The sequence below is a fragment of the Elephas maximus genome, chromosome 7 (genome assembly GCF_024166365.1).
Source record: "Elephas maximus indicus isolate mEleMax1 chromosome 7, mEleMax1 primary haplotype, whole genome shotgun sequence".
Classification (NCBI taxonomy): domain Eukaryota; kingdom Metazoa; phylum Chordata; class Mammalia; order Proboscidea; family Elephantidae; genus Elephas; species Elephas maximus.
In genome coordinates this window covers 60,033,167-60,046,673 of record NC_064825.1, presented here as the reverse complement: position 1 = coordinate 60,046,673, position 13,507 = coordinate 60,033,167, and the positions used below count along the sequence as shown (strand labels likewise).

The 13,507-nt window shown below is 50.0% G+C and overlaps 1 protein-coding gene across 1 annotated transcript; it reads right to left on the bottom strand.

The window, feature by feature from the left end:
* On the bottom strand, positions 1-4,669 carry SMPD1 (sphingomyelin phosphodiesterase 1). Its single transcript, XM_049890218.1, has 6 exons — positions 4,118-4,669; positions 2,384-3,156; positions 1,673-1,844; positions 1,295-1,371; positions 935-1,080; positions 1-753 (listed from the first exon to the last, which is right to left on the bottom strand). The coding sequence occupies exons 1-6, from the start codon at positions 4,427-4,429 to the stop codon at positions 344-346; spliced, it is 1,890 nt and encodes a 629-aa protein (XP_049746175.1). The 5' UTR covers positions 4,430-4,669; the 3' UTR covers positions 1-343.
* Positions 4,670-13,507: the final 8,838 nt, after the last annotated feature.

The following is a 13,507-nucleotide window of genomic DNA, read 5'->3' as shown; positions in this document are numbered from 1 at the left end:
TTATTGTAACAGCCTGGTAACAGCAGCACAGAGTTCCTGGCTGGGCAGCACCGGGCCCTCAGCGACAGCTCCTGTCTAGTCAGCCCAGGGCAGTGTCACCTTAGGCCTCAGCTCTATAGCCATGAAAGGACAGCAGCCCCAGGGCAGCCCAAACCCCACTCATATTCTGCTAAACCAGCTCCAGGAAAGGAGAAGGACCTGTTTCCTTTGCTTACTTGGGGCCTCAGGGTGGGCACTTCCACCAGATATTCTTCCTAAGTTGAACCACAGCAGTCCTTAGCGTCCTGGGCCTTTTGCTCACTCCCCAAGATCGGAACTTTACCAACGCTGGGCCCTAGGGGCGCTAGCAGAACAGCGGCTTTGGCTGCAGGCTGTGGATGTCCAGGAGGCTCTCCTCCGGCACCAGGTGGCGGCACAGAGCAGGGCTGTCAGCACGGGCAGACAGCTGAGCGCACAGAGTAGTGAGGCGGCAGGACGGGCCGCAGGGCTCCGAGGGCGGGTGGCCCTTATGATAGAGGAACCAGAAGGTCTGGAATAGTTGCGTGTCGCTCCGCATGCGGTATACCAGGTCGTGCCAGGCCGCAGGCAGCGCGTTGGGCAGCCCGTAGGTTTCTCGAGCCCTGTAGAGGCGCTGCCAGTGTGGTGTGGCCCCAGGCGCGTTTGCCTGTGTCAGGTTTAGGATGAAGGTCTCGTGGTCCAGGACCACGTGAGAGCTTCCGGGGTAGTCGCCGTCTATTTGGTAGACGCGGTAACCTATGAGGAGGGAGGGGAGGAGGGAGGGCTGGCTGGAGAGGGAAGGCGTGAAGCCACCGCCCCAGGGAGGGGCCACATGCTCCACCCACCCGTTGCAGGTTTTAGCTGTGGCCCTGACTCTGTCCCTCTTTCCTCCCTGCCATTAACTTCAGGATTACCACTTCCCCATCCCACCACTCACCAGGATTAAGACCAATGTAGGTGGTGGCACTGGGGGCCAGGAAGGCCACAGCAAGCGGCCGGCTCAGGGTCTCCTCGTCATAGAAGACCTCAAATTCATCCACATGGGTGTGGCCAAAGAATTGACCAGCCAGGGTGTTCTCATACCTGGTCAGAAGACACCGATTTTATTCAGAAGATTCTAGGGAGGGGAAGGAGGAGATTTAGGGGATCTTTCTCCGTTCTGTTCAAGTAAGTAGCTTCCCCACCCCAAGGGGGCAGCAGCGATGGTGATATGCTCAGGGCAATTTCTAACAGTAGACTACTCTTCATCCCACCCCGCCCCCGCACACCACCCAATCCCAACCCACCTGCCTCCTACCTGGCTACAATTCGGTAATAATTCCAGCTCCAGCTTTTCAGGCAGTGTCCTGGGGGAATGTGGCCAATTATATGCACCTGGGGGAAAGGTGAAGCCTGATTAGCAGGGCACCAAGGGGTCCAGGCAGCCTGCCAGGGTAGTTGGTACTCATCTCAGTGGCTGGCATTCCTGGCCAGAGGGAGGAGGAGTAATGGAAGGGCTTTCAAAGAAGAGCCTGAGTTCAACTCCCAGGAAACACTGTTGCTGGGAGTGCTGGAAAATCCAGCTTTTTGCTCGCAGGTGTTCCACCTTCAGACAAGCACCTGCTGGTGAAGGGCCTGCTTCTTGTCCCGCCCCCATCGGCGGCTACTCCACCTTGCCCCCAGCACCCTCCCTCACTTTGTCTCCTTGGTCCTCAGCAGCCTGGAGCTCCCCGATCAGCCACTGGAGCTGCCCAGCAGGATCTGTGGAGTTGATCAAGAGCCAGAAGTTCTCCCGGGAACAAAAATTCATATTGAGAGAGATGAGGCGGAGGCCAGGGCGTGGGGACAGGGCATAGAACCCACCGATTCTGAAACAAAGTGAACATGAGGCGTCCGCGTTCATTCATAATCCTGGCCCTGCAGGCCCAGCCCTGTACTAGGCATTTGGGTGGAGGGCAGATGCTTACATGACATCGTCCCTACCTTGAAGGAGCTTATGTTCTAGCTGAAGACCAAATGGTAATAATTATAGGGCCTGTGTGACTGAAAATGGTTTAGAGGGCTAGGGTTCTGGGAGTTCAGGGAGAGATCAAAGTGCGCAAGCATGGGAAGCAAGGATCATTCAGGGGGAAGATGAGCTGGGCCTTGGTTGATTGGGGACAGTTGGTGACATTAAAGAGGGCAAGGCATTTTAGAGAGGGTCAGCATGAGCAAAGAGCCAGATAGGTACATGGAGAGAGAGTGCTGTTAGCCCTTTGAAGGAGGGTAGCTGGAGATAGGGTGTAAAGGGAAGGCAGGGCCAGGTTAGGGAGGGCCAGTGTGGAGTGCTGAGGACTCATGCAAGAGCAGACAGAGATAATGCCCAGGTTCCCTGCTCCCTTCCTGGGTTTTCATGGGCCTCAAGTACCTGAGAGTGTGAAGGGCTTCTGTAGTCAGCCAGGGCTCCCACACCTTGGCCATGGCCTCATAGAGCCAGCGGGAGGAGTGGTTGCCCTCAATGAAGGGGGGAGGGAAGCCGTTGACGGGTGTGCTCTCGTGGTTGCCCACGGCAGGGTATACTGGCACTGGCCCCAAAAACTTCCTCACAAGAGCTGTGATGGTGGTCAGGGCCCGCAGCTGGTCCTGGCGAGACTGTTGCCAGACATCATGGGCAGGGATGTCTCCTGTCCAGTACACCATGTCAAAAGGGCCAGCTGGGCCCAGCTCACTCAACAGGCTCTCCAAGGTCCGCAAGGGCAGGTCACATTTGCTGTACTCGCCCCAGTATCCAGCACCTGGCCGGGAGGTGGGCGGAAAGCCAGAGCCCTGGCGGCAACACAGCGGGTTCACACAGTCAGGATCTGTGCCCTCCAAATAGTCATGATCCCAGTGCAGATCAGTGAGGAAGAGGATGCGGCTGACAGGGGCACCTGGGGCTGGGGGGCTGGGAGGCCGGGGGGGCGGCTTGGGTACCGCTGGCAAAGAGATATTCCAAGATGAGAAAACATCCCAGTGCCCACAGGTGGAGCCCAGGAGCAGGCCACAGGCCTCAGATGGGCTCAGCACTGAGCGCGTCCACACCTCCACCATGTCACCCTGAAAGAGCTGGACAGCTGACTGACACACTGCAGGTGGTGCTATCTTCAGCATATTGCACAGCTTGATGGCCATGGAGCCCACCCGGGCCACATTGGGCTCTTGCTGTGATGGGAGCAAGTGACAACAGGTCAGATACAATGTAGGGGAACCAGACCAACCCCTGACCACCACTCCTTGGACCACCATGTCAAAACTTGGCTGGTCTCAGTGCCCCATGGTGAAGTGACCTCAGTGAACCCACTGCCTTCCACAGATACTGTCCTGTGACTCAGGCAGTACATGGTCAGTACTTCCTCTCTGGCTCAGGGGTCAATGGCATTTCAAATTTCTGTTTGACCAGCTGGCTTCTCATGGGACTGTCATCTTAAATCACACAATGGTGACTCTTAAAACTTTCTTAGTTATTGTCTGCAGGTGGCCCTGAGCCTCGGGTTGGGTAGAGTGACAGGCTGTCCAGGGTTTGGGGACATACACAACCTTGACCTTGTTACCCCGGGGAACCCTGCAGAGCTCACTGGCCAACTAGCACTCATATATCTCCACTAGGGTCACAGCAGCCCCATCTAGTCCTCGCCTCAGGATCGTTCCTAATCCAAGTCCTTTTTGAGTATCCAGTATCAGGCATGATGCTCAGGGCTGGAGATGCCAAGGAATGTAAAGCACAGTGGATCAGGAGTCAGGCACACCAGGATGGGTGTTCCAGCACCCATCCCACCAGCTATGTGCCCTTGGGCAAGTGACTTCTCTGGGACTCTGTACTCATTTATAAAATGGAGATCACAGCTGTGCTCTAAAGCTTCACTGGCTTGATTTAATTTGTATGAAATGGCTAGCACAGTGCCCAGCGTATAATTTGCACACTTTGTCATTTACAAGGGTCACAGTGGAGTGGCGGTGTATAGCCACCGTGTCCCTAAGAGAAAGCAAACTCAGTGAAGGCTTGTAGACAACACTCTCTCCAGTTGGGACTGCTCTGGGGGCGCCCCCGCTCCAGCATTAGCCCTCACCTCCACCCACAGCGCTTCCCTGTGGCCCGCTCCACCGCAGCCCCTTTGGCGCTCACCTTCAGTCCGATGTCAATGACCGTGAACAGGACTTTGCAGACCGGGCAGGTGAGGTTCCACCACCCAAATGTGGCCCGGAGCTGGGGCGCCATGCGATTGAGCCTGGCAGGATGGCCTTGGGCCGGCAGAGGATGGGCCTCCGCCGGGACCCAGAGAACCAGGGAGTCGGGCAGGGCAAGCACCAGCGCCAGCGCCAAGCCCAGGGCCATCCAGAGGAGTCCCAGTCTGGAGGCCTCCGAGGACCTATCCGGACCCTGCTCCGGGTCGGACCTGGGATGGCCCTGACCAAGAGACAGTCCGCGGCGGGGCATTGTCAGGCCTCTTGGACAGGGCTAGTTCGCCCTTCGGCCCGTCCGGACTCTGCTGGCCTCGGCCCTACCGGCCCTCCGGGCCCCGGGCGCCGCCGGGGAAGCAGGTCCACCCTTCGCTGCTGTCGGCTGATTCCTCCTCTGGGAGCCGCAAGCAGCTCCGCCCTTTCCTCTTCCTCGGCTGCCCAGCTGCTGATCGCTGTGGCTGAGGCTGAGGCTGAGGCAGGGAGCCCCAGCGACCCAGGAGCGAAACGGGCGGGGCGCGCCGTGACCCGCCCAGGATCCAGCCCTGGTTCCTCCCCTTTACCCCCTACCCCCCACCCCGCCCTGCACGAGACCGCGCGGGCCGCGGGGTGGACGGACTCTGCTTGTGGTTACCTCTGGCACCGCCTGGCGGCCTGAGCGCAGGAGGCCGCTCCAGCCACCTCACTAGGACTTGCTTTGGGGAAGATGAAATGCTGCTGGTGGAAGATTCATCGGCGACTCCTAGCCTCCTCCTCTCTCCACACCTGCACTCAAATTCCTGGAATAGCTGCCAGACCGAGCCTGCGTTTAACTGGGGAATGGAGGCTGAAGGAGAGCAGGGCTGGGCAGAAATTCTCTTACTGGATGTATTACCACCGTTAAGGGGGCGCCTACCTGGATTTCCCACACGCTGCCAATGGTACCAGCACTCTTCAGTCACCCTGACTGAGAGCCTCTGAGTCACCTTGGATTCAGAATTCTGAGGTTGGAAGGGACCCTGGGCACATGTGGGGACACCAGTAAAAAAAAAAAAAAAAACCTTCTCTTTATTGATAAGGAAACTGAGGGGCAGAGATGGCGAAGTGACTAAGAAGAGGTAAAGATTATACAGCCATGAGGGCCCAGGAACATGGACTAGAACTTGGGTCTCCCACCTCTGTGTATCCGGAATGGTAAAAGCTAGCATTTATTGGGCTCTGTACTACGTACTACATGCAGAGCCCTGCTGGAGCAGTGGTTAAGAGCTCAGGCTGCTAACCAAAAGGTCAGCAGTTTGAATCCACCAGGCGCTCCTTGGAAACCCTGTGGGGCAGTTCTACTCTTCCGCATAGGGTCACTATAGTCAGAATTGACTAGATCGCAATGGGTTTTATATTATGTGTGGGGGCATTGATCCAGGCACTTCGTGATCACTAATCTTCAATTCTCACAACGGCCCTTAGAAGTGAGTATACTACTATTATTACCCCATTTTACAGATCTGGAAATTGAGGCACAGGGCAGTTAAGTGTTTGAACAGCAATTAATACCTAAGCTGTGTGTCTCCTAGAGTGCTCCTCTAAGATTCACTGAGTTTCCAAGTCCTGTTAGCTTTCCGTTGACTTTGTTACAACGGCGTCTTTTTCCTCAGTTCCATGGGCACCATCTCAGACAGAGTAATAAAGATAATAATTAACACGCACTTTTTCAGATTATGTGCAAGGTATTTTCCAAAGGCTCTCCCTGTATTAACTCAATCCTCACGACAGATTTAGGAGGTAGATGTTTTCCGCATCCTACAGAGAAGGAAAGTAAGGATTAAGAAACTGGCTCAAGATCACACAGCCTGCTAGTAAATGCTAGAACCGGGGTTTGAATCAGCCTTCTGGCTTTATGCTTTGGCGCTCCTTCGTCATCACTTTATGCTTGTATCTATAATGTCTGGGTCTTCAAGGGTGAGGATTTTGCTGGAAGGAAAAGAAGGGGAAGGTATGTCTGAACATAGGGACAAGCATGGACAAAGTACAGAGGCATGAAAGGACCTGGTGCGTTTGCTATGAGGCATAATACCCTCTTACTCCATTTCTCCTACTCCTAGTAGGGATTTCAAGCAGTCCTATTTCTCCTCAACTGTTACTGCTCTGAGTGTCCTTCCTTATGTAGGAGGACAGTGATGACCCTCAGGGCATATATCCTTTCTGTTCTCCAAGACTAGTTCATATCCCATCTCCTTAATAACATTTTTTTATAGATTACTCCCTCCTTTTTTTGTCCAGTCCTCACAGTGTTTTCATATAGATTGTTGTTGATCAAACCATCACTTGCCGCATAGCACACACTCTTATCCTTCTGGATAGGTGGTCAAAAGCTCCTCTTCCCCTGACATGGATGATATTGTCACATGGTTCTCCAGGAATCAAATTCTGAGACAGAGATGGTGTGTCAGAGATTTATTAAAAGGGCTCTTGGAACCAACACTTACGGAAGGGAAGGGAAGAAAGCAGGATTGGGCAGAAGGACAAGCTGATCTGTGATGCTGTCTCAATAGAGGCCTCAGCAGATGGAAACTGGGCTGATACTTCAGAGTTGTCCTGAAACTGGGTAAGGGGACTTGCTTCAGCTGGGGCAATTCCTGTAGGGAGCCGAGAGCTGAGGACTTTCTGCCAAGAACACTCCTAGCAGCTGGGGGAATAATAAGTCCTTTATTCCTGGAGGGGGATCCAGGTAGCACATCGCAGCATCCACCACAGTCTACCCCTTGTGGTGCTCGAGTCCACTCTGTATAAGTTCTGGGAGCAGCTCCTCCAGAATTCTAGTGAATCTCTCTTCATGGTGGAAACTTAGAAGAGGATAGATCATGGGAAGAATTACGACTCACTGCAGCTGAGCTCAGGACAGCAACTGATTCTCATCATTTTGCTCCTCTACTATCCATTCCTTCGCCCTCAGTTCATAGCTCTGATGATCTCAGGGACTTGCCTGGTGGCTTTATCCCTGAGGGCTCTGAGCCCTGGTATTCATGTCTTCCTCAAGATGCTGCACTTCCCCTTTTACTATCTAAATAGGGCAGGGGAGTTCAAAGAAGTACCCAAGTGGACCAGCTGGATGCTAGACATACTCTTCTGTGTCTCCATTGTGTAACAGCTGCCCTTATTCCTCCTGATAATGAGGATCGGATTCGTAGCCAAGATGATAAGACCTCTTCTTGCCTGCTGGTCCCTTTACACAAGGGTCCCAAAGTTCCCAGGCAGCAGCTGGGACTCATGCTGTTTCCCTTGTTGAACACATTTTCCCTATTGGAAACAGGACTTCTAAACCCACAGAGCCTGGAGTTGTGGAGCAAGAAGCACAATTCCCCCAAGTAGGTCACTGGTAAGCAGGGCCATTCCTGCTTCCACTCCTTGGTTCTGGACTCAGGTGCTCTATCTATCCATTGAGGACACAACACCATATAAAGGTTATAGGTTTAAAGTATATACTGCTTCCCAGAGGATGGCACCGCATCCTCTCTAGGTATCACTTCCAAGCTTGTCTTCCAGCTGTGCCATCACTGTATCAGACTGGCAGTTTCTGGGTAGTAGGATATGTAATATGACCAGTGAGTTCCATAATCATGTGACCACCCCTGCACCAAATTTTCTGGTGCAATGTCTTGGGATCCCATGCCTGTTGTTCAAACACTCTGTGAGCCCTCTAATAGTGGTGATGGTTGAGGCCTAGTGGGCAAGAAAGGCAGACTCACACTTGAAATAGATGTCTATTTTGGCCACAACAAATTGCTTCACCTTCTAAGGTGGAAGAAGTCCCATGTAATCAATGCCACCAGGAGGCTGGTTGGTCTACTCAAGGTATAGTACCATGTTGGGGGAACTTGGCTATTGTTTTTGCTGCTGAAAGTTTGGATATTTGGCAGAAGCAGTAGCTAGATCAGCCTTGGTAAGTGGGAGTCCATGTCTTTGGGCTTATGCTTTTGGGTTTCTGATGGTTATGTGCTGCCCCCTGGGCTATATATATATATATAGGTCAGCAGTGGCATTTCCTGACACCAGCCTTAACCTACAAAGGAGAAATGCCCTGGTACTTCTTAGTGACACCAGTGCTCCTCGCGTCACACATTCCTTATTGCGTTGGTAAACGCTGTGTCTTTCAGGCCTTCCTATGGAACATAGCTATTTAGTGGGTTTTCTGGCCTTATATAGTATATCTACTCCCAATACCCACTTCTCTGAGCCTTTTAATCTTTTCCGCCAATTATGGCGTGTCTACTCACCTTTTTTTTTTTTTTTTTACGCAGTTTGGGCCATCACTTTTTCCATGCTTTTAAAATTGCTGATTTATTACTTCCAACTTTTCACTATTTTTTCCAGAGTGTTGATTGAGCTTAGCAATACCACCTGTCATGGATTGAAGTGTGTCCCCCCAAAATATGTGTCAACTTGGCCAGGCCACAATTCCCAGTATTGTGTGATTGTCCACCATTTTGTCATCTGATGTGATTTTTCTATGTGTTGTAAGTCCTACCTCTACAATGTTAATGAGGCAGGATTAGAGGCAGTTATGTTAATGAGGCAGGACTCAATCTACAGGATTAGGTTGTGTTTTAAGTAAATCTCTTTTGAGATATAAAAGAGAGAAGGGAGCTGAGAGACAGGGGGACCTCATACAACCAAGAAAGCAGTGCTGGGAGCAGAGCAAGTCTTTGGACCCAGGGTTCCTGCACAGAGAAGCTCCTAGACCAGGGGAAGATTGATGACAATACCTTCCCCCAGAACCAACAGAAAGAGAAACCCTTCCGTTATAGCTGGCGTCCTGAATTTGGACTTCTGGCCTCTCAGACTATGAGAGAATAAATTTCTGTTTGTTAAGCCATCCATTTGTGGTATTTTTGTTATAGCACCACTACATAACTAAGACACCCAATTCCTTTGTCCCTTGTTGTTAGGTGCCATTAACTCAGTGCAACTCATAGTGACCCTGTGTATAACAGAACAAAATGTTGCCCGGTTCTGCACCATCTTCACAATTGTTTGAGCCCATTGTTGCAGCCACTGTGTCAAACCATCTTGTTGACGGTCTTCCTTTTTTTCACTGACCCTCTACTACTCTTTTACTTGACCAGGTTGTCTATTTTCAGGGACTCAGCCCTCCTGATAACATGCCCAAAGTAAAAAAGATGAAGCCTCACCCTCCTCGCTTCTAAGGAGCATCCTGGCTGTACTTTTTCCAAGACAGATTTGATTGTTCTTCTGGCAGTCCATGGTATATGCAGTATTCTTCACCAACAATGTAATTCAAATGCATCAATTCTTCTCTGGTCTTCCTTATTCATTGTCCAGCTTTCACATGCATATGAGGTGATAGAAAATACCATGGGTTGGGTCAGGTGCATCTTAGTCTTTGTGATGGTTAAGGTTGTGTGTCAACTTGGCTGGGCCATGATTCTCAGTGGCTTGACAGTTTTGATGTAGTCTGGCAGTTGTATAATGATGTGATCACTCCCGTGATGAGATCTGATATAATAGGATCACCTCCATGATGGAATCTGCTGTGAGCAGCGAATCAGAGAATCAGAGAAAGGGAGTTTCCCTGGGGGTCAAGCCTACATCCAATATAGGTGCACTTTCTGGCAAGGCTCACTGGCTTTTACTTGCTCTGGATCCTGCAGCTGGCTCCCATTCATCTGACCTCTAGTTCTTGGGACTTGAGCTAGCAGCTAACCTGCGGTCTGAATCTTGGGTTCACCAGCCCCTGCAGCTACATGCTTAGGGAGAAACTTCGAGCCTGATCCACGGATTTGAGACTTTCCAGCCTGTACAACCATGTGATCCATTTCCTTGATCTCTCTCTCTGCCTCTCTGTATCTATAGATGCTTCACTGGTTTTGCTTCTCTAGAGAACTGAGCTAAGATAGTTTTCAGAGTAACACCTTTGCTTTTCAACACTTTAAAGAAGTCTTTTGTGCAGAGTTACCCAATGTAATACATCATTTTATTTCTTGACTTCTGCTTCCATGGGTGCCAATTGTGGATCCAAGCAAAATGAAATCCTTGACAACTTCAATATTTTCTATATTTATCATGATGTTATTTATTGGTCCAGTTGTGAGGATTTTTGTTTTCTTTTTGTTAAGGTGTAATCCATACTGAAGGCCATAGTCCTTTGATTTTAGAGTTACTCTTTCCCCTGTAATTCTCAGAAGCCCAATGCATCGAACCAGCTAATGCATTCCTTTTCACAGGTATACCATTCCGGTTCACCAGGGGCTATCTGAGCACCACCTAACCGAGGGGCTCTTCTTATCGTCAGCTGAGTGGTGAGTGATTCAGCTACCAAGTCCCATCCTAGTCTTTGCTTTCTCAGAGCACTCTTGGCACCAACTGTTGCAGGTTGGGTTACTGTTATGAACTGAATTGTGTACCCCTAAAATATGTGCTGGAATCTTAACCTCTCTACCTGTGGAGGAAACCCTGGTGGCGTAGTTGTAAAGTGCTACGGCTGTTAACCAAAAGGTCGGCAGTTCAAATCCCCACGAGATGCTCCTTGGAAACTCTATGGGGCAGTTCTACTCTGTCCTATAGGGTCGCTATGAGTCGGAATTGACTCAGCAGCACTGGGTCTGGGTTATACCTGTGGATGTAATCCTGCTTGGAAATAGGATTTTCCCTGCTATGTTAATGAGGCCACATCAGTGTAGGGTGTGTTCTAAACCTAATCACTTCTGGGTTATAAAAAGAGCAGATTAGACACAGATGCAAGAATAAACTGGGAAAGGCAGATGCCATGTGAGAATCGCCAAGGAACACCTAGGGCTACTGACAAGGAAGGAATTAACACAGCCAAGACCGTGTCAGACATTAGTCTCCAGAACTGAGAAAATAAATTTCTGTTCTTTAAAGCCACTCATTTGTAGTATTTGAGTTACAGCTGCACTAGGAAATTAAGACAATTACCCGGAAAGCAGACCTTAAGGTGGAGGTGAACTTGCAAAAGCTTAATTAGGCAGTGCTCTCAATAAAAGGAGCCCTGGTGGTGCAGTGGCTAAGTGCTCAGCTGCTAACCGAAAGGTTGGTGGTTTGAACCCACCAGCTGCTCTGTGGGAGAAAGATGTAGCAGTCTGCTTCCATAACTATTTACAGCCTTGGAAACCCTATGGGGCAGTTCTACTCTGTCCTACAGGGCCACTATTAATTAGAATTGACTCCACAGCAACGGGTGTGGTTTTTTTGTTTTTGTTTGCTCTTAGGATCACCCCCTGTGAAGGAAAGGAAAAAGTAGGATTGAGCAGAGGGAGAGAATGAGCTGCAACGGATTCTCTACAGAGGCTGACTCTATAGGGAGTTCTGAAGTTGGGAGGACCCTTGAAAATTGCTCCAAGCTGAGGCAAGGGGGCTGGCCCTGACCTCCTAAGTTGACCAGTCATTGGACTGGGCTGCCCCACAAAGGGTGCCAGACCTTGGGGGAGGGGCTGTCCTTGGTGGAGGCAATTCCTGCAGTGGCTGAAAGTTGAGGGCTGTCCTTCCAGCAGGTGGGGGCTAAGTCCTTCATGCCTAAAGGGGAATCTGAGTGACATATCACAGTGTCTACCACACTCTTATTCCCAGTATCTGTCATAGGAAAGGACAAAATAAAACTTGTGTCCTGTGACCTATGAGTCATGATGAGGAGGACTCTGAGAGGATTGATAGAGTGGTGAGGACAACTTTATTTTTTATTTACTCTGAGTTTTATAACCTCTGAAACCTAGTTTGGAGACTTCCTGTCTACTCAACAATGAGTAGAACTTAGGGAAGAGGAGGTGAGGCTGGTTAAAGATCTAAGGCTTCCAAAAACCCCTGCCACCATGATCAAATTGGTGCTAGGCTTGGAGAGTGTCATGAACTGAATTGTGTCCCCCCTCCTCCGACACAAAATATGTGTCAACTTGGTTAGGCCATGTGTGCTTGTCCTCCATTTTGTGATTTTCCTATGTATTGTAAATCATAATATCTGGCTGTGGTTAAAGAGGATTAGGGTGGGATGTAACACTCTTGTTCAGGCCATATTCCTGATCCAACATAAAAGGATTTTCCCTGGGGTGTGGCCTGCACCGCCTTTTATCTCTCAAGAGATAAAAGGAAAGGGAAGTAAACAGACAGTTGGGGACCTCATACCACCAAGAAAGCAGCACCAGGAGCGGAGCGTGTCCTTTGGACACTGGAGCCCCTGAGAAGCTCCTCAGCTATAGGAAGATTGAGGACAAGGACTTTCCTCCAGAGCCAACAGAGAGAGAAAGCCCTCCCCTAGAGCCGATGCCCTGAATTTGGACTTGGAACGTACTAGACTGTGAGAAAATAAATTTCTCTTTGTTAAGGCCATCCATTCGTGGTATTTCTGTTATGGTAACACTAGATAACTAAGACAGGGCTGCCTGACTGGAATGGAGAATTTCCTAGTTAAAAACCTACTGAGCTAATTTGATCATTCCCACTTAGGGTAGCCATGCTCCACTGTTTCAGGAAACATGTGTAAACTCTATACGGGTAACCAGCCAACTCTTGAGTTGCCTGTGAAAAAAAAACCGAGAATTAAATCCATAATCCCAAAGTCAGCAGTCTAGAAATGTTGGAGAAAGCTCCCCCTCTTGTGGAACTTTTGAGGAGTACCAGAGAACGAGGCATCTATAAGTTTTAAGGGCACAGAACCAGAAGACATTGCCTATTCTGATGAGCAATTACAACACATTTATGTATAGAACTTCCAATATTAGGGACAGTGGTTAAGGGACTAGGATTTAGTTTCAAGCTGCCTGGGTTAGAATCCTGCTTCTGCCACTCACTAGTTGTGTGACCCTGGACCGAGTACGTCACTTTCTGATCTTCAGTTTCTTCCTGTGCGACATGGAGATCACGAGAGTACAAGGCAGTTGTGAGGATACAATGCGATGAAGGGGGCAAAATGCTTAGCACAGTAGTTGTTGCTATGTGCTGTGGAATCGATCCTGACTAATAACGACCCTATAGGACAGAGTAGAGCTACCCGATAGGGTTTCCTAGGCTGTAATCTTTACAAGCCCTGGTGGCACAGGGTTAAGAACTTGATTGATAACCAAAAAGTCAGTAGTTCGAACTCACCAGTTCCTTCTCGGGAGAAAGATATGGCAGTCTGCTTCCTTAAAGACTAAGACACCGTCACTTCCCTCTGACAGCTCACAGACCAATGGGAAGAAACGGACATGAAAGCACGTACCGGTACTAAAGGTCTTTTGACAAAGTGCTTACTGTAGCACTCAAAGGAAGAAGCAGCTGATTCCAGCTGATTGGGGAGCAAGTGTTGGTGAGAGTGAAAAATTTCCTGGAGGGTACTAATCTTGAAAAAATG

What these genes read in the sequence shown, in the direction of transcription:
- SMPD1 (XM_049890218.1), bottom strand. Translation starts at nt 4,429, where the DNA reads ATGCCCCGCCGCGGACTGTCTCTTGGTCAGGGCCATCCCAGGTCCGAC. An exon ending in GAAGCCCTTCACACTCTCAG is followed by an intron (nt 1,845 to 2,383) that starts GTACTTGAGGCC and finishes ACTTTGTTTCAG; the next exon opens with AATCGGTGGGTTCTATGCCC. An exon ending in CTGAGGACCAAGGAGACAAA is followed by an intron (nt 1,372 to 1,672) that starts GTGAGGGAGGGT and finishes CCTTTCCCCCAG; the next exon opens with GTGCATATAATTGGCCACAT.